Source organism: Corvus kubaryi, unplaced genomic scaffold (genome assembly GCF_017639235.1).
Source record: "Corvus kubaryi isolate FWS band 111438036 unplaced genomic scaffold, C.kubaryi_AGA036_p1.0 37391, whole genome shotgun sequence".
NCBI lineage: Eukaryota > Metazoa > Chordata > Aves > Passeriformes > Corvidae > Corvus > Corvus kubaryi.
The window spans coordinates 11,345,109-11,364,598 of record NW_024581130.1 but is presented as its reverse complement, the minus strand read 5'-3'; the positions used below and the strand labels follow the sequence as shown (position 1 = coordinate 11,364,598).

Here is a 19,490-nt window from a genome sequence, read left to right as displayed (position 1 = left end):
TCTGTGCTCCAAAATGTGCCTCGGATGCCTGTAGATGCTGAGGTGGTGGTGGCCATCCCCCTGGGGGGATTAGCCTTGTAGCAGGCTGAGTCACAGCCTACAGAACCCCAAATCAGTAGTGTTTTCTCCTGTCTTGCTGAAACCGGCCGTATTCTTGTGTCTTCTGATCCTTCCACTGCAAGTTCTTGGGGAGCAGGAAGGGTCTGTGGGATTTGGTGGGGAATATCACATGGCCCATCATTACAGTTTGTGATGAAAACAGAAATAATCTCAACCACATTAACCTGTCAGGAGGAAAAAAAATAAGAACCTTTTTGGTTACATAATTTTCAAAGGTCAGCCTTGGGGTGTCTGAAATGTATCTTCAGCTGTAGGTGTGAGTGCACAATATCAATGTTTTCTCCTCAAAACGCGTAGGTTGGGCGCTGCTTTTCTCGACACTGCCAGTTTTTGCTACCATATGTCCTCCTTTTGCAAAACCTTTAGCACTGTTAACTTGGCTTAATGTAAACAGATGATGCTGCATTTTATATTCCAAATTGCCAAGGCCATAGAGGCACCACCTGCAGTGGTGCATGTGTGACTGGTCTTTCCTCACCTGTGCTGGAAGCCTCAACTCCACCTTTTCCTCCAGTTGATTGTCTTAGGGAGGAAAAGGGATGAGGGATTGCCAGTGCTAGCAAAAATGGAGGTGTGAAGAACTGTGGTGCCCCTGGGCGTTCGGGGTGTCGGCCAGGCTCTCCCCTCACCCTGTGTCTCTCTCACAACCAGGACGTCAACGCGGGCGAGGGCAGCGAGTTCACCGACAGCGGCATCGAGGGCGCAGCCACCGACACGGACCTGCTGTCGCGGCGCTCCAACGCCACCACGGCCAGCTACTCGCCGCCGGCCAGCCGCGCCTTCATCGGCAGCGACAGCGGCAGCAGCTCGGCGGGCGATGGGCTGCGCCAGGGCGTCTACGAGAACTTCCGCCGCGAGCTGGAGATGAGCACCGCCAACAGCGAGCACCTGGAGGAGGCAGGATCTGCTCTCAGCGACGAGCAGAGCAGCGGCACCCTCAGCTCCCCCGGGCAGTCCGACATCCTGCTGACGGCCGCGCAGGGCACCGTGCGCAAGGCCGGCGCCCTGGCCGTCAAAAACTTCCTGGTGCACAAGAAGAACAAGAAGGTGGAATCGGCCACACGCAGGAAGTGGAAGCACTACTGGGTGTCCCTGAAAGGTACAGAGGAACCGGGCAGGGCTGTGTCCAGGTGGGCACACTGGGTGTCCCTGCAGGGTACAGAGGAAGCAGGCAGGGGTATGTTCAGTGGGGTGGCGAAACCAGGGGCCTGGACTTGTAACAGAAGCTGCTGTGAACTTCAGTATTGTTCACATGAAGCTTGGGGAAGGGGCCCTGCTGTTTTTCAGAGGTTTTATGTGGCGGTTGCTGATGTGCTCAGTGATGGCACGTGTGTAGTCCAAGGCACAGCAGTGGGGTTCGTACCTTGCTTTGAGCCCTGCTGGCAGCACCCAGGGTGGCTTTCCTGGGCACTGGGTGTTCCTTGGAGAAGCGTGTCCATGGCTTGCTGATAGCTGAGTACCCCTGTGCAGCCACAGGCATGTGATGGTGGGAGGCTGTTGGTGGTGACAGTGGCTCGTGTTCACACAGGGGCTCTGCCACGCTCAGCGTCCCTCCTGTACCTCTCTTTCCCCGAGAGGTGCTTCATGAGTATAAATACTCAGGGTTGCAGCATATCTGCAGGGGACAGGAAGCCGTGGTTGGTCAAGGCTGACATGTGGCTCTGGCTGTGTCACCCACCCTGTGGTGGGCAGCCAGCTGCCCTGCTTCCTCCTCGGCCTCCTGGGCCACAGACTCTCTTCTCCCTGGTTTGTTGCAGTTCCTGCTAGGCATGCGCTCATAACCTCATCTCCATGTGGTTCATCAGCAGTAAAACAGTTTTGGGACGGGCCTCCCTCTCCTCTGCTGCAGCCGGAGCCAGCAGAGGCAGAGCAGTGTGTCCTCTAGGTGGGGTCACCCACAAGGCTCAGTGTGGTCAAACCCTGTCCTCCCCACAGAGGGCTCTTCTTAGAGCACTTGTTTTTTTTTAATTTGCAGCGCTATTTTAAAACCAACAGCAGAGTTTGAAGCCAGCTCTCCCTTGGGGTGGCTGGAGAGCTGGGGAAACGGGAGAGGACATGGGGAGGTGAGGGGCAGCCCTGATCTCCTGGGAGAGGGCCCTGTGGCAGGAAGGTCTAGCTGTGAGGAGCCGGCAAACAAAGGGCCATCTGGGAGGAGAGAGGGGAAGGGTGAGCACGGAAGTGATGTTGTTTTGAAGTGCTTTGACCTAAGTGGAGTGTTAACTCCGTGGATTGCAGTGCCTTGATACTGGCAGCGTTTAACCGAGGCTTTGAAGTGAACAGCTGCCATTGTTTGACTGCAAATAGTTTTGTGAGAGGCTGGGTACCAGGGCATCCCTTTCCAGTGACACAGCAACTATGTGCCAGCTTACAAACAACTGGAGATGGTGTGGGAAGGTGGGAGAGGAGGACCCTTTTCTTTTTGGAATCTCCCAAATTGCACCTTTGCCCTATACTTTTTTTACCCTTTTCCCGGAGGATTGCAAAGATTATTTTGTAACACTGAACAGGTTGTTTGCTGTCCCCAGCTAAGTTTTTTTGTCCATCAATCTTTCAGCAAGCACAGCTCATCCCAGCCCATTTTGATTCCAGTTACTGTCTGCATCCAGTAATTAAATGGCTTGATCTTTGCCTTGCAGGGACTGTGACAGCAGCAGCAGCTGCAGAGGCTGAGGCTGGGCCATGCCCGAGGGCCTGTCTGCTCCCAGGGCTGGCTCACAGCTGGCTGTCACCCTCAGAGGACCAGGATCTCACGCCTGCGTCTTCCCTGCGGTGGGGGGTGGCCATGGACGACCCCAAACATGTGATTCCTTACGATGTTTCTTATCTGGGGCTGTATTTTACTGCCTGTGACTTTCTGTTTTGGCAATCCTGGGGAGAACAAAACTCAGGGAGAACCAAACAGCCCTGGGTCAGGGCTTGCTGTGCTCTATAGCTCGTGGTGTGCCCGCTTGGCACTAAACCCAGCACCTCACCGAGCTAAAAACTGGGCACTTGCTGGTGCTCTGCACTGTGAAAACCCGGACAGGCGGTGGCAAACCCTCCCTAATCCCTGTGAGGGTTTATTTATAGGATCAGCCTCAGCCTCAGTGCTGAGGGGCTGCAGGGCATTTGGATGTGCTGCTCGTTGTCTCTTGCAGGGTGCACGTTGTTCTTCTACGAGACTGATGGCCGCTCTGGCATTGACCACAACAGCATTCCCAAACACGCTGTCTGGGTGGAGAACAGCATCGTGCAAGCCGTGCCTGAGCACCCCAAGAAGGACTTTGTCTTCTGCCTCAGCAACTCCCTCGGGGATGCCTTCCTCTTCCAGGTTGGATTTTGCAAAGTTTTTTTCTGTCTCCCAGCAAGGAGGACATCCTAGCTCTGGTTGAGATCTGTGGAAAATCCTGCTGACTCCAGTAGGTTTGGGATTTTCCTCTGGCAGCACTAGAGGAAGGACGTGATCTGAACATGATCAGTCTCAAATCTGCTTTTTTAATAACTGACTGGACTCTCTTGGTGTAGATGGCTGGAGCAAAGAATGAAGAAATGCTCTTCCACCACTGTAAAAACTGGTTGGGTAGCCTGCTTAGAACACACAGACCAAGCCAGTCACCACACTGGACTTGCAGCTGGGCATTAAATGTGATGTGCCACTCTCTGTGTCTTGTAAGAGATGTGTGCTAAAGGCAGAAATTTGAAGTGCAAGGGGATGTCTGGACCTGCAAGTGCTCTCCCAGAGGGGCTGCAGGATCCAGCTGCCACTTGTTCACACATCTTGCTGCTGCCTGAAAGGAGACTGGAAGTGCAGGGTTTGGTTCTTTAATCAGAAAATAGCAATGTCTCAATTTCGCTGGGTGGTACATTGAAAAAAAACCCAGGACTTCCATCAAAGACCATACATTAGTTGATGTGTTTCACTTGAAAAGATTTCTGTAATTTGGTAACCACTGCTTCCCTGAGTGGTTTTTAGGTTGGCATCTCCTTTCTTGTGTCAAGTTGGCACTAAGCAGGGTGTGACATTCTCTTATTTGCAGCTGGCAGCACGTGCTGAGGTGGGTGCATTTCCTCCTCTTTTGATTCAGTTTCCTTCACTGGAGGAATCCCTTTATTTTTCTTTTCAATGACAATGGAGTTTCTTTCCTTCTTAAACCAGAAGCTACTCTGGGGTAGGATGTGTCCCTACATCATCACTCCCCTGTGCAAAAAATGAAATTATACTGTGTTGTAGGTCCTTGCAGCTGTCCTTGCAGAGGGCTGGATTCTCAAACTGGTGCAGAAAAAATTCTTGATTCTTGGAGGGACTATCTGACTGCATACTGAAAAACCCCATCATTTTTTTGTGGACTAACTTCTCTGCCACTTCAGTGGGATTTTTCCTCAGCTCCTCCTGTAGCACTGCCCTGCCCCTGTCTCCTTCATGTCTTCCATGGGAAGGGGATGTGTATTTTGGCACCTGGAGACCTTCCTCCAGGTGAGAGGGAATCACAGAGCCACAGAAGGACCTGGGGATGGAGGGGACCTTAAAGATCATCTTGTTCTACCCCCTGCCATGGGCAGGGACACCTTCCACTAGCCCAGGCTGCTCCAAGCCCCGTCCAACCTGGCCTTGGACACTTCCAGGGATCCAGGGGCAGCCACAGCTGCTCTGGGCACCCTGTGCCAGGGCCTCCCCACCCTCCCAGGGAGCAATTCCTTCCCAATATCCCATCTACCCCTGCCCTCTGGCAGTGGGAAGCCATTCCCCCTTGTCCTGTCCCTCCATGTCCATATAAATAGTCTCTCTCCATCTTTCTTGTGGGGTCCCAGACTGGAAGGTCCCAGTGAGGTCACCCCAAAGCTTATTCCCTAAGAGCCCAGTGTCATTATGCCACAGGTGGATTTTTGTGTAGGGAAGGAGCAAATATGAGCCTGTTGCAATGAAACCCAGTCATTAATATTGCCAGACATGTTTTGTGATGTGTGCTTTCTGCCATAGAAGCAGAGGAGGAGGGGATGCCCTGGGAGCAGTGGCCCCTCGCTGCCCGTGCCCCACACCCAGCACAGAGCTGTAGTAGCAGGTTTGGCAAGGAGAGAGCACAGCCCTGCAGGAGACCATTTCTGTCCTGTGGCAGAGAAAATAGGGCTGTTGGTGATGCCCGCAGATCCTGGACGCCTTGTAACAAGCCTGCCCACTGCACTGCAGCCAGAGACATCCCATCCCTCCCACATGGCTCAGGCAGCTCTGGCTGTGCCCACACAAAGCCAGCCCTGGCACATGTCACATGTGTGTGCCAGCAGCTCACAGCAACTTGCGACACCCACGTACGTGTGTCAGGTGTTTGCAGCTTGTTTGTGCGATTCCCATCGCCTGCTCATCTACCAGGGGAGTCTTCAGCTCCTAAAATCCACTCCAGACCCTTTTTTCCCCTCCCTCTCCCCCAGGAAACCAAACAGAAAAATGAATCTAATGGTATAGTGGTAACACTTTGCAATTTAATAAAATAACAAATGCTGTTAGGATTTTGCTAGGAATTAACAAACACACCGTCTAAGTCCAGTGCTGATCTCTTCTCTGCTGGGGGTGCAGTTTCACCACCTGACTGTGGGCAGCGTGTCCTCCATTCCAGCAAATAGTTCCTGTAATTCCAGCAGAGAATTCCACAGTGTCTTCAGCAGTGGAGTGAAGGCTTGTTAATGGTCCTGCCTGGGCAGAGAGCCTGACCTGTTTCAGCCATATCCTGTGTGCAGTGCCAGCTGAAGGCAAGGAAGTTGGGAAGCAGGAGGTCAGTCCTTCTGGAGCAGATCCTGCTTCTGCTTAGGGCTTCTAGCCTGAGTGAGGGAGTGGTGTCGTTCTGGGACACGTGTGTCCCACTTGCTTCGGCACCACAAGAGTTCAGGGAGCATCACTCTGGAGCCCAGCCCATGCATACACGATTCCCAGAGCTGGGCTTCTCTGGGAAGCTCTCCTTGGCTTCATCCTTGGCTGTTGGTTGTGACCTCAGCCAGGATGACCTTCCTCGTCTTCTCCAGCAAATGGAGAAGTCATGCTGGGCTGCCTATTAATAGATCAGGCATCATCAGAAAGTTTAATTAGAACAAGGTGGTTTGGCACCTTGCTACTTTTCCAGCCAGGAGCCAAATACCAGTGTGATTATTGCCACAGGCTGACACTCACTGAAAGGCCTCTGCAACCCTGAGCTGGCTGGAAAGTTAAGTTTTATAACCGACTGTAAAAAGGATTGGAGTTTAGTAAAAGGCCTAAGATTGACTTTTTATTTTGAAAATCTGGAAAGAAGAATCTGGAAAGTTTCTTCTTTGTGTGTCAAAAGTCCTTAATCAGAATAGTCCTGTTCCAGAAAAATGTCCTGGTGTCCCCTGCTCCAGCCTGGTGTCTCATGGAGTGATTTGGGCTGGAAGGGATCTTAAAGCTCATCCAGTTCCATGCCCTGTTGTGGACAGGGACACCTTCCAGTATCCTAGGCTGCTCCAAGGCCTGTCCAACCTGGCCTTGGACACTTCCAGCAAGGAGAAGTGTTCCCTTTTCCCAAGCTGTCATATCCATGCTTGGGAAGGAACAGTGCTAGAGCTGTGAAAACGAGGATGAGCCTGCCCTTAAAGGTAGCAGAGGTGTCTTCAGAGTGCTTTGGGCCCTTCAGAAATGGAAAGCTTGTTTGTGTGTGCACCATAATAAAGCTACTCATACTTATCATGGTCGCATTTTCTGCCATGAATTTATTATGAACTGCTGCATGCCGGAAAAGCTCTCCATCCTGGGAAGAGCGCAGGGTGCATTCCCTGCTTTAAGGAACTGGAGTTCAGAAATCATCGTTAAATAATGAGCTAGAAATTATGGCAGCACTGCGTTGAGGCAGGGAGGTAAATCCTGAGGCCTTGCTGGGAAGCACCCACAGCTGCAGAGCACAGATAGAGGTGTAATTTCGAGTGCCGAGTGCCTGGTGCCGAGTTCAAAATGGCCTGCTTAAGGATGATGGGGGGCTATTACTTTGACAGGAGTAAGTGGATTTAAGGCTTTGAATCTTGAGATCAAAGGGAAAGGGAACTCCTTGGAATTGCATTTGTTAATCTGCAATCAGTTTCCAAGAGGATGCTGACTTCTTCTCTCCCGTTTCCCTCTGCGCAGACGTGCAGCCAGACGGAGCTGGAGAACTGGATCACAGCCATCCACTCGGCCTGTGCCACCGCCGTGGCGCGGCAGCACCACAAGGAGGACACGGTCAAGCTGCTCAAAACGGAGATCAAAAAGCTGGAGCAGAAGATCGACATGGACGAGAAGATGAAGAAGATGGGTGAAATGCAGCTGTCCTCTGTAACAGACTCCAAGAAGAAGAAGACCATCCTGGATCAGGTAAACTCTCTTGCTCGTGTGAAATAAGTCCCTAGCAAGGGTTTAAGGTGTTCTAGAGATTGGTGGGAGCTCCTTGGAGCAGGTGGGAGCAGGGGAGCTGTGCTGGCTGCTGAGCTGCACTGTGTCTTCACTAAGGTCCAGCATGGGCTGTCTTCTGCTGGCCTCCAGGAGACTGGGATAGCAGGAGGTTGAGTGAAGAGGCTGCCAGGCCATGGCTGCAGGATGCCTTGGGGAACAGCTGCTCACACACCAACAAACACTGCTGCTGCTGTTGGTTTTAGTGTGCCAGAGGCTGCTGCTTCTGCTGGCAGCTGGGCTGAAGAAGCCATCCCTGGTTTCTGCTTGTCACAAGGGCCTGCCTTGACCTTGTGGCTGCATCCCTGGCTCCCCCGGGCCTGCTCCTCCTGCCTTCAAGTGGACAGCGTGGCTGGGTTTCAGAGGCAGAGAGCCTCGAGCAGATGTCTCTCCCGCTGCTGCAGCAGCACCTTATTTTGGGAAACGTAACATATGGCTCCTGCTTTCCTCATTTGGAGCTCTCGTACCACGGCTGCCAAGTGTGCCTGTAATGCAAAGCATGGGAAGTGGCTGGGGCTGAGCCGAAGAGCTCTGTACCCCCTGGAAGCCCATGAGAAGGGGAAATGGGGGAGAAAGGGGAGGGAGATGCTAAAGAGCTCCACTCAAAGCTGTCAGTCACAGTGAGAGGGCAGAGCAGTCTCTCTCTTTATGTAACCAAGTTTGTCTGGATGCTTTGAAACTGTTTCCTATAAGCTATTTGAATTATTTAAATAAGTCCTTCCATAGGCTGATTACAGCGCTCTTGCACTGATCAGATTAATTATCCCCAGTGTATGGCACTTTTTCAAGCTCTGTTGGTGCTCACAGCAAAGCTGCTGCTGTGGCTGCTGATTTGGAATGCCCTGTGCCTGGAGTTTGGTGGGGTTTGCTCTTCTGGTTCCTCAGATGCTCTTGATGCATGAAAGAAGCCTCTTAAGGCACTGCTGAGCAGATAATCCTGGAAATACAAAGAAAATTAAAAATGAAATTTTAATCCTGTTAATTAGCATTGTATCAGAGGATCAGTTGTCCCAGGAGGAGACTTCTGCCATGAATGTAGAAAAAGTTGTTTTCCATCTAATGAAAACTCTTTTTTACTCTTTGCATCCTCTGGGGGTTTGGGAGGGCAGGGGCATGTGGGAAGATCAGGAATCAAGGTTTGTTGAGTGAGATCAGCATTGGTGAAAAGGGTGTGTTACTGGGAATTTTTTCAAGGCATTTACCAGCCTCCTCTCCCCTTCTGTCCCCTTGCTGCCGAACCTTGTCCGGACGCAGATCTTCGTGTGGGAGCAGAACCTGGAGCAGTTCCAGATGGATCTGTTCCGGTACCGCTGTTACCTGGCGAGCCTGCAGGGCGGGGAGCTGCCCAACCCCAAGCGGCTGCTGGCCTTTGCCAGCCGCCCCACCAAGGTGGCCATGGGCCGCCTGGGCATCTTCTCCGTGTCGTCCTTCCACGCGCTGGTGAGTGGGCACGGGGGAGGGCTGAGGATCCCGCACCTGTGCCGTGGGCTGAGCCCTTCCCTGGGCCTGCAGGATGTCCTGCTCCCAGAGGGGCCTGCCTGTGGCTGAAGGAGGCCATGGCCTCAGGGAAGAGCCATCTTTCTCCTGAACTTGGGATTGTGAATTGCCACCATAAATAGATTTTCCTGTTACAAGAGCAGGGTCATCTCAAATGTCCACGGACTTGGGCTTGATCCACGAGTCCTGCAAAGTTGGTGGGAGCCGTTCTGAGTCCCTCAGCATGAGCTGGCTGAGACCTTCTCAGGCATATCTGACTTTCTTCCATATGGATGAAACTAGTGACGAGTTATTCCAGTATCCGGTCTCTGGTCATCAACACCTGATGCTCCACAAGGGGGGGAAGTGTTCTTCTCTGCTACCTGCAGTGTGGCGAATAATGGTTGTTTAAATTTAAGTACTTTAACAACAGCTCTTAAAAGTACAGGAAATGTTTTGCAAAGTGATGGGGTTTTAATGAATTTAAATCAAGTTCTCGTGGTTTGGGCTTGGACTCCTGGTGGTTCACAGAAATAGCTGAGCTCCACTGTTGTCTTGTAGACGTCAGCTGTACCCTTCAATTGAATGCAGAGCTGTAATTCAGTCAGGGGCGCTTTTATTCTTTCCTATATGAAAAGATTAGCGTCATCCTCCTGCTAATTGCTGGTGGATTTATTATATTTTTTAAGTGGCGGGCTGTAATTTGCATTTATGCTTATTTTTTTTTGCATCAAGCAAAGCACTGAGTGTTAGCCTGAAAAACAGTCTGCCTCTTCATGCTGGTATCTCTGGAGAGCCAAGGGAAAAAATATGTTTTGAAAATGTTGTGTTGGAAGAGACACGTGTTTTCTTCTCCTCAGCAAACTCTCATGTCCTCCTTTGCCCCCAGGAACGTGGGGAAATGCAGCCTCACGTCAGGAGCCCTAACTCAAGTTTCAGGAAGGGAATTTGCCCAGAGCAGCTGCGGCTGCCCCATCCCTGGAAGTGTCCGAGGCCAGGTTGGATGGGGCTTGGAGCAGCCTGGGACAGTGGAAGGTGTCCCTGCCCATGGCAGGGGGTGGAATGGGAAGGAATTTAAGGTCCCCCCATCCCAAATCATTCTGTAATTCCATGACCCAAGTGTCCTGAAGATGTTCCTCAGTACATTCATCCAAGGATGTGTTAAGTTATCCCAGGTGGCTCTGCTTAAGTGTCCCAGGTACAACTATGGAACCTCTCGGAGTCTGGGCTGTGGCAATGGAGACGTTGCTGCCGTGGTGAAGTTCTCCTTTTCCTTGATTTCCCCACGTTTCCCAAGCAAAGCCCCTGTTGCTCACACAGCTCCCTGGGTGCAGCGGCCAGCCCCCTGTCCCTGCCAGCTGTAGCTCTGGCTGTGCTGCATCCAAGCAGCCAATTCTCAGCTCAGTGGCTGGGGCACCACTCGGGGATGTGGGTGTTCCCACATCCGGGCGCTGGCAGTGCTGTGGTGCTGGTTTGGGCTGTGGGAGTGCAGTGCAGAGGTGTTCCAGAAGTGCCGAGTGGGCAGGGTGGGGCTGGCTGGCTGTGCCTTGCCTCCCTTCATACCTGCCCTTCCCTACCACTCCCTTTTTGGCAGGAGAGGAGCTCCTCTCCTCAGGCCACCTCCATGTGGGAAATGTGTTTTGACATTGGGCCTGAACACTTCAGCTCTGACTAATGTCCCACTGATCTCCTCTAGAGCTTCCTCGCCTGGGAGACACTCCCCAGGTAGCTGGGCTCAGTAAAGGCAACTGTCTCTTGCTGCCTCGGGCCATTTTGCAGAGCAGTTGTCACTGCTCTGATGGGAACGGTCATTTCAGCTCACTTTTCCCCTTCCTGTGCCTTGCTCCCTCCCTCAGATGTCACTTGTCTTTAAGGGAGTGCAGGTTTAAATGCCTTGACCTCCCTGCAAGCCTTTATCTGGCCTTGCTGCAGTTCTGAGTCAGCACCAGGATGCCCAGAGTGTTTCCACAGGAAAGAGTAAAGAGGAAGACCGAGTTTTTGGGAAGCAACAGATAAGTTTAGAAATCTGAGGTGTTACATGTCCAGCTTTGAAACCTTGCTAGGAAAAGAAAAAAAAAAAAACAAAACCAAAAAAAACCCCCAAATCCTTCACTGGTGCTGAGGCTTTGTTCTGTGATGAATAGGCTGCTTTAAAATAAATTAAATGCCAAAAAACGAGAGGGGTGGTGTGTAGTGCCCATTTCAAGATTTGATATTTGATGTTGGTAGAAGTGAATTAATCTGCAGCGGCCTGGCAGCACCCCCACTGTCCCAGCAGTGAGTAGCCTTTGTTGCCATAGGATTTGCCTTTTCCCCAGCCCAGACCCCACAGTTGGGTGGAGGGTGTGTGCAGGGGCTGCTGCAGCCTCTCCTCTGAAGCCATGTGGCACTGACAGGTGGCGGCTCGCACGGGGGAGTCGGGAGTGAGGAGAAGGACACAGGCCATGTCCAGGTCTGCCAGCAAGCGGAGGAGCAGGTTTTCTTCTCTCTGGGGGCTGGACACTACCTCGAAGAAAAAGCAAGGGAGGCCGAGCATCAACCAGGTAAGCTCGTGGAGTTTTGGGGTACTGTTGTTTGCAAGGCTGGTTTGTTAGCAGGCAGAATGCAGCTCGCACCAAGAGTCACTGGCACAGAGTCATCTCATTCCTCATCCCCTTCAAAAATCAGGGGCTGTAGCTGCAGATCAGTGCACAGCAGCTCCTGTCAAAGGCTTGGAACTTGCCCTTTCTTCCGCTGAATTCTGTTGTTGCATTTCTGGTGCTTCTGCTTTTCCTGGAGGTGCCTTTCCTAATCTCAGGAGCAACAAAGCAGCAGTGTAAAACAGAGACAGCTTTGAAAAGAAAAAAGCCCCAAACAATTCAGACTCGTTTGGTTATTTTTAATTTAAAATGATGAGTTTGTACAATGCTTTAAATGTAGCTGAGTTTGGTGAAAACTTCCTAAAGTGACAAGAAGCTTTACATTTAGTTGGGACACTCCCTGTTTGGCTTCAGATTTACAAAAAACCTGAAGTTGTGCTGTTTCCACCCAGTCACTGCTCAGATCTTTCCCTAGAAAATGTGTTTCAGTGTGGTCGGAAGGTGCTTGCTTCCCTGTTACTCTTTCCAAACATCCCTAATTACAGCTTTCACTTTTTGAGAGCCGTACCTCATCTAATTGCAGGAAATGTAGGCTCTGCCTTTCTCATCCCTCGCTTTTTGTGGGGAGAAGGGCTGGGGAGACACGTTGTCTGGGCCCTGTGATTTCCTGTGCTGTCTATTGCAGCAGCAGCGGGTGTTTGTTCTGTTCAGCAGAGGATGAATGCTGTGGAATTGTTCAGCTCGTTTGGAGCGAGACATTAAAAGTTCACCTGATATTTAGAGGCTGAGCAAAAGCCCAGGGCTTGGCTGGAATGCAGCTCTAGGAGCACATTCCCAGTTCCTTGTGTCGATGCTGCAGCATCCCTGTTGCTTTGTGTTTACTTGCCCCAAATCCCTTGTCCTGAGCTGGGATCCTGCCCATGCTGTGTTTTCAAACCTGTTTTTTTTCTGCCCTGAGCTCCCCTTTTGTTTTCCCTTTCAGTGGGGATAATTGCATTCTTCATGCTGCCTCCCCTGCTCCTGCCCCCCTCGCTCCTCCCCAGCACAGGCATGGAGAGGGGTTCTGTTCCAGGTTAGGGGAAAGTCATTGTGGAGAGAGTTGTAAAAAGTGTGAACTTCTGAGAAAGGAGCAGGGTGTCTAAATGTAGTGCCTGAGCACACTTCCCTTGCTTGTGCAAGGTGTTGCCAACTGGAAGCAGCCAACTGTAAATCCCTAAAAGGCAGAGACCTTTTCCCATCCTGCCTGGTCCCTGCTTCATTTTAGCCAGGGAATAATTAACAAGCCCAGCAACTTGATCCTAGAGCTCTCCTGATGTGGAGCTATAAAACTGAGCTTCTCAGTTTTCATTATTGGCATCTTCTGCAGCACCAGCCCTGCCTGCCCAGCTGATGCAGTCCTGTGCTGATTTGGGGTGGATCCTGCAAATATTCCTGTTTGGTCATTCCTCCTGCACGGGATCCTGTTGATTTTGGCTCTCTGGCTCGTGCTGGGTTACCAGCTCCTGTTTCATTAGAGAAGGGTTCCACTGACTTGTGCTTGAATGTTTGCTGAGTACGTTTTGGCAGCTGGGTCATGACAAAGCCAGCCAGAAGCAGAGCCCTTCTGAGTTCTCAGTGTTGGCAGAGGTGGGGAAGTGTTCATTTCCCAGTTTTACAGGTGGGGAAACCCAGCACAAAGGGAGATAAAGTTAGTCCAGCTCCAGGAAGGAAGTCAGGACAGACCTCCAAGCAGAAGTGGCCTCTAATCTTCCTGCACCACCCCATCACCAGCTTGTTTTTCACCTAACCTTCTCTTCCATCAAGCCGGTATTTTCCTTCTCTCCAGTGCATCTACAGCAGAAAGGCAGGGAATGTTGGAGAGGGCCCCCACTTCGCTGCCCTGCAAACCTCTGTGGAGGGCCCAGGTCTGGACAGAGACTGGTGCAAAGGTGTGCCTGCATCAGTAAAGCCACAGCTGTGCTCAGGAGGAGTGGTCCTGGTGAGGAACTGGGGGTGGGGGACACAGGACAGCACTTCCCTGCGTTTAAGGAACAGCACTTGGAGTGAGCTGACCTGGTGTTTGGGATCCCCTCTCTGCTGAAAACACCTCTGTTCCTCCCGTGTTGTTTCTTTTTGGATGACAGGCTCAAGCAAAATGAGGTTAGAGGGACTGCTGGATGGGACTTACCCACCCTGAAGAGGGTTTTCCCCATCCCAGATTTCTACAACAGTGAAAAATTTCTGCAAGCAGTGCGTTTGGAGATGGGTGTTTGTATTTCTCAGTTTGATTTCCATGCTGGATGTTAGACAGACTCTTCTGCCCTTGGCATGTGCTGCACACAGGGAGTCACGTTCATGTTTTAAAGCAGTTCCCTCTGTTGTTCCTCAGGTGTTTGGAGAAGGAGTCGATTCAGTGAAGAAATCTCTCGAAGGGATCTTTGATGACACAGTCCCGGATGGCAAGGTAAAACCCCAGCTCTCCAGGTGCCTCCTTCCCCCACGTTTGCTGCCAGTAAATTCAGAATACTAAGATTTGCTATTTTGCCGTTTCTAAGCATAGGAGCTGCAGTACCTACAACAGTTTTGTTGGCTTTGGTTTGCCCAGAAACACTGTGCATTTCAGTTTTAAGTTGAAATCTGCTTTCATCCCCCGCATTGTTTGTTGCATTCCTAGCATTCCCAGTAGCCATAGGGTGAAATCCCAGGGGATGAACACTGCAGCAGTGTAGCTGGGTGGGTGGCACAGGAAGGCACGCGCTCTCCTGCTCAGGGAAAACTGCAGGTTCCTGTCCAGACAAGCCTTCAACCTGGGCTTAGGAGCCAAATATCTTCTCTGTCTGAGGGCTCTGATATAGCACACAGTGCATGAGTTACTGGTGAAGAGGGAGTTGGGCTGCGCTGGGTAGTCATGATGGATTTTGTCTATTTAGAGGGAGAAGGAGGTGGCCCTGAGCAGTGTCCACCAGCACAACCCCGACTGTGATATTTGGGTCCACGAGTACTTCACGCCCTCGTGGTTCTGCCTGCCCAACAACCAGCCTGCCCTGACAGTCATCCGGCCTGGGGACTCCTCACGGGACGTGCTGGAAATGATCTGCAAGGTAAACGTGCCCTGGGGCAGGTGGGGAATCAGTGCAGCCTCCTGTGCCAGTGCTGGGACTGCTCTGCACTGGGACGCCAGTTCTGTGTTAGGTGAAAACCACAATTACACTGCAGTGCTGAGGCCGGGAGCGCAGCAGAGAGTTCCCTGCAGCTGGAGCTAACTTGGCGTGGGTGCAGGGACAGGCAGCAGGCTGGGTTTGCCTTTCCCACTCTGGCTGCTGTGCACCAGCCTGGAAGGGCCTTCACATACTGGCTCTGCCTCTGCTGCTGCCTTTCACAGAGCCAGCCATCCTCTGCCCCTCCAGTGGGACCACGCTGAGTGTGGGACCCCTCTCCCAGCCCCTGGATGCCCCACAGTGTGGTGGTACCACCACCCTGGTGCCCCCAGCTCTGCATCGCTCCCCATTTCCCCGTTCCGCCAGGCAGATGAGGTGGTCTCACCCCTTCCCAGCAGCCAGGGGGACCTGTTTCCATGTGCCATCCCTCCTGCCTTCCCCTCGGGCTGGCCCTGGGGAGAACAGCAGCACCACGAGTGGGAGAAGGTGCCCATGTTTGCTGCCTGCTCTGCAGAATCAGACGCAACCTCATGTGGGTGGCACGAGGGGACAGGGGAAAGCTTTTATCCACACTGGAGTGGGGGGGAGGAAAAACCACCTGGATTTCTTTGCCAGATGAAGTATCAGAGATATTGGGCCGTTAAAAAGAGTTACATCTCTAAAGAGTTGGAAACTTTGACAAATTAAACACAGGCTTTCAGATCTGGCAGCTACATAATGTGTGTTTTCTGAGCGAGCGAGACCCAGCTCCTGTCACGTGCTGCTCTGAAAAGTGAGTCTGCTCTGTACAACAACAACAGCAGGAGAAAAGAAAACATTTACTACTATTGAGAGCTTAACTTTGGGGACTTTCAGAATGCGTTGCATGTGCTTCCAAAGAGAGGGAAGGTGAGGGAAAGGCGTTCGTTTCCAGTAATTGTACGGTGCGCTCGCGTCTCTGCCAGGTGCGCTGCGGCTTGTGAAAGCTCTGCTTTGTGCTCAGCAAAAATGACATTTTTGGAGAGGGACATGATAGGGAAGCTGGATGACACATTATTAGTAATGATTTATTTTTAGGATTTATGTTTTCCTTCGGGTAAGAGTGGTTAACTCAGTGGACCAAGCCCTCGGCCGGAGCAAGCTGGTGTAGCTCCGTGGTTTCAGCAGGTGCCTGCTGAGGGTCTGGTCTCTCACTGTGTGTTTGCTGCGGTGGGTGGGGGTGTTAAAGGAGAAGGGGAGGTTGGTGAGTGTTTTTTCAAGAGCTATTATCTGTTTCTTTCCTTTCTGTAAGGGTTTTCAGCCTGAAAAACACTGTTGAGATGCCTTCTTTTCTGTAGCATTTAATAATCAATCTCTTTCTTCTGTCTCTTGCATTCAGCTCATTTTCCCCCCTTTAATATCTGATCCACATCATTTCACATCAGTTTGCCATCTGCCATCTGAGAACCAGTCAAGTTCTGGTACAGTAAACATTTCAAGCTCTACATTTCATGTAAACCTCCTCATGTTTGTAGATGTGGTTAAATCTGTGCTGCTAAACTGAGCTTGATTCTTCTGTTGGAGAACATTAAATGCACTGAAGTCATTGCGGAAAATGTGTTCTTATGCTAACATTGCTGCCTGTTATTGTGCAGCGAGTTAGGCTTCGGAGGATGCTTTGTGGCACTTTTATGATTCAGGATTGGTGGGAGGAGTGTTTAAAGCATTTTTAAAGTGGTTTCTCAAAGATTTCTCTGAAGATGTAACTAGCAACATCACTTGGAAGGCAGGAAAACTCAGTGTATGTGCATCAAATTGCTTTCTGTGGCTGATAGGAAATAGTTGGTCCCTTCCAACCTTACCCATGCTGTGATTCTGTGATAGCACTGCTCAGTGTGAACGAATGTATATGCATTACTGACATTTGCATAATGGTGTGTCTTAAAATGGAGGAGGAAATCACACTCTGTATATGGATTTAGGCAGAGCCAGTGTGGAGATAATAACACCAAAACCCAATATGGAGATAATAGCAGTAAAAAACAAGCATAGATGACTACATGGCATTTATCTTCGACTACAAAGAAAGTGAGGCAAGAAAGGTTTGGGGTTTTTTCCCCTCACAATTTACGTCTTTCAAAGGGACCTGCCTGAGGGGCAAGAAGCAGATACCCCAAGGTCTCTGGATTTGTGCTCAAAGCCTCTGAGAAGTTACTTAAGCCTGATGCTCTGGGGGCTTCCTTTTCTTCTGGGCTGGTGTTTTCCCGCTGGGAGAGCTGGGGCCACACAGGGGCGATGCCGTGGGGTGGCTGCTGCGTTCCTGTGCTGCTGCCACGAAGGCCTCCCCCACCAAGCTGGGACAACGTGCCAGGCCCTCTCGTGGGCTAGAAAGGAGCCAGACTGGGGCTGTGTGCCAGCCCACTGTGGCACTTGGAGCCTCTTGAATCGGATCACAGCCCTGGCTGTAAATTCTTCTTCACGACCACCTCGGTTAAGCTGTCGGGTTGTGCTTTAAATGGGGTTAGCTGCCTAATTTAGTCCAGACATAGCCAGAGTTATTAGGAGAGAAATAAATAAACCAAGAAGCAGATTTGGACGGCTGAAAGGTATTTTGGGTGGTCTCGAAAGAATATTCATATCATTAAAGCTGCCCTGTTTCTGCTCCCACCTCCCCACATATGGATGCAGCTCCCAGCAACAAAAAAGTGGGTTAATGGTTTGGCTTTTAGGGCAGCCTGGCTGTGTCCACATTCAGGGGACCTTTTCCTTTCACTTCAGTAGAAGATCATGGCCCTATTTGAAACACTTTAACCAATGTCTGATTTTGAGGTAGACAGAGCCTTGGGGCAGCTGTAGGATGTTAATTAACTAAATGGGGTGGCTCCTACCATGGTCAGGACTGTCATTCCTGACCTGGATGGGCTTGCAGTGTATTGGATTGATGGCATCCTCTTGGGCTGATGGGGTTTCTTGCAAGAAATGAGTGGCTCTAAATATGAACGTTTTACCCGGTTTTATCTTCAGCTGATGCTCCGCCCAGTGCTTGGTGGCCCCAGGCTGTATAAATTCATGACAGGTGGTCATTTCTACCTGCCTGGGCCCGTCTGGAAAGCATCCCTTGGGTCTCCTCCACAAGGGAAGGACGTCGGATGGGCTGTGGATAGGGTCTCTGCGCCAGCCCTGGGCTTTGGGCAGTGGCATGGGGCTGGGCAGCACAGCTGGCACTGACCGTCAGACATGCCCGAGGTGCAGCATGAGCACAACAGCTTGGGCACAGGAGACAGGGAGGAGATCCACCCCGGTGGCAGGAGGAGGCTGCCAGGTTGCCTGGCTCCTTTTTCACAGAACCACAGGATCCTTCAGGTTGGAAAAAACCTACGAGACCATGGAGTCCAAGCTGTGCCCAGTCCCCACCTTGTCCCCAGCCCAGAGCACTGAGTGCCACGTCCAGGAATTCCTTGGACACCTCCAGGGATGGGGACTCCAAACCTCCCTGGGCAGCCCCTTCCTTTCCATGAAGAAATCCCTGCTGATGTCCAGCCTGAGCCTCCCCTGGCCCAGCCTGAGGCCATTTCCCCTTGTCCTGTCCCTGTTCCCTGGGAGCAGAGCCCGACTCCCCCCCGGCTGCCCCCTTCTGTCAGGGAGTTGTGCAGAGCCACAAGGTCCCCCCTGAGCCTCCTTTGCTCCAGGATAAACAATCCCAGCTCCCTCAGCTGCTCCTGGTGCTCCAGCCCCTTTCCCAGCTCTGTTCCCTTCCCTGGACACCCCAGACATGGGGGGTGCACTAAGTGGGTCTAGATCTCCTTTCTGTGTATTTGTTTAAGACACTTTTGTGTCTAGGGGCAGTACACTAAGCTGACCAGAAAGTAACTCAGGACTCCTCTGTGTCATTTCTGAACCTTTAATGCCAATTCTGCTTCCCTTCAGTTTCTGGAGTGTGTGCACATGTGTGTCTGTAAAGAGAAAACTACTGAAAACAGCAGTAATCAGTGAGAAAAGCAAGAAAGAAGCTTTCCAAAAAAAGAAAAAAGTGAGGGAGCAAGGATCTCCTACATTCAGCTGTTTTTCTTTTGGCCCTTGATAGATTTCAAAGTCATTATTTAATTAACTAGGAATTTGCCTGGATTATGGAGGTTAGTCCATTTCAGATACTCCATTTCATCCAAGGAAAATTTGATCTTTGGGTTGGGCATATTTGGACAGAGCACTGTGCAGAATGCAGCAATAGATCTGGTTTGGTTTTCCTTCTTGTTGTTGGTAGCTTTTTTACTCCTGGGCTAATCCAGGCTTCCCAAAGCAGTCACTGTTCTCTGTGCGTGTGCTGGAGGGTCAGGTTTTCCACAGGTCCCTCAGTGTACACTGCTCATCACCTCAGTGCTGCTGTATTATGGCTGGAACTGGAAAAGCCAGGCTTTAAAAAGCAGGACAGACAGGCAGTAATGATGTTCTTGCATGAATTTTCAGATAAGCCATTGTTTTCAGCACAGCCTGAGAAACTTGGTAATTTGCTGGTGTAAAATGAAAAGGCTGAGGTATAAAAGCCTTTAACAGTGGGATTTCAGAAGTGACAGTGAGGAGAATTTACCTCCTGTACCTGTGAATCACTTCGGGGTTTCTCATTAGTTTTAGTTTAGGAACTTTGAAAGTAACTTCTGGATGATATCCTTTGTGTTTATCATACTTGTAATGTGTTTTGATTACACACTGCATTAACCTCTGCTTAAATCAACCTTATTAATCATGCTGAGAAAAGGTCATTAACATCTCCCAGACCAAATGCTGTATCCTCAGCTAATTATAACTAATTTATTAAAATGG

General features: G+C 51.0%; 1 protein-coding gene across 6 annotated transcripts in view; it reads left to right on the top strand.

Annotated features, from left to right (window-relative positions):
* Window positions 1-19,490, top strand: part of TIAM1 (TIAM Rac1 associated GEF 1) — a 127,749-nt gene that overhangs the window by 69,300 nt on the left and 38,959 nt on the right. For all 6 annotated transcript variants that reach the window (XM_042038073.1, XM_042038071.1, XM_042038068.1 and 3 more), the window contains 7 exons: window positions 772-1,219; window positions 3,258-3,430; window positions 7,223-7,447; window positions 8,777-8,962; window positions 11,395-11,541; window positions 13,946-14,020; window positions 14,487-14,657. In XM_042038073.1, the coding sequence (XP_041894007.1) occupies window positions 772-1,219; window positions 3,258-3,430; window positions 7,223-7,447; window positions 8,777-8,962; window positions 11,395-11,541; window positions 13,946-14,020; window positions 14,487-14,657 (1,425 nt within the window). The remainder of the gene's footprint in view (window positions 1-771; window positions 1,220-3,257; window positions 3,431-7,222; window positions 7,448-8,776; window positions 8,963-11,394; window positions 11,542-13,945; window positions 14,021-14,486; window positions 14,658-19,490) is intronic.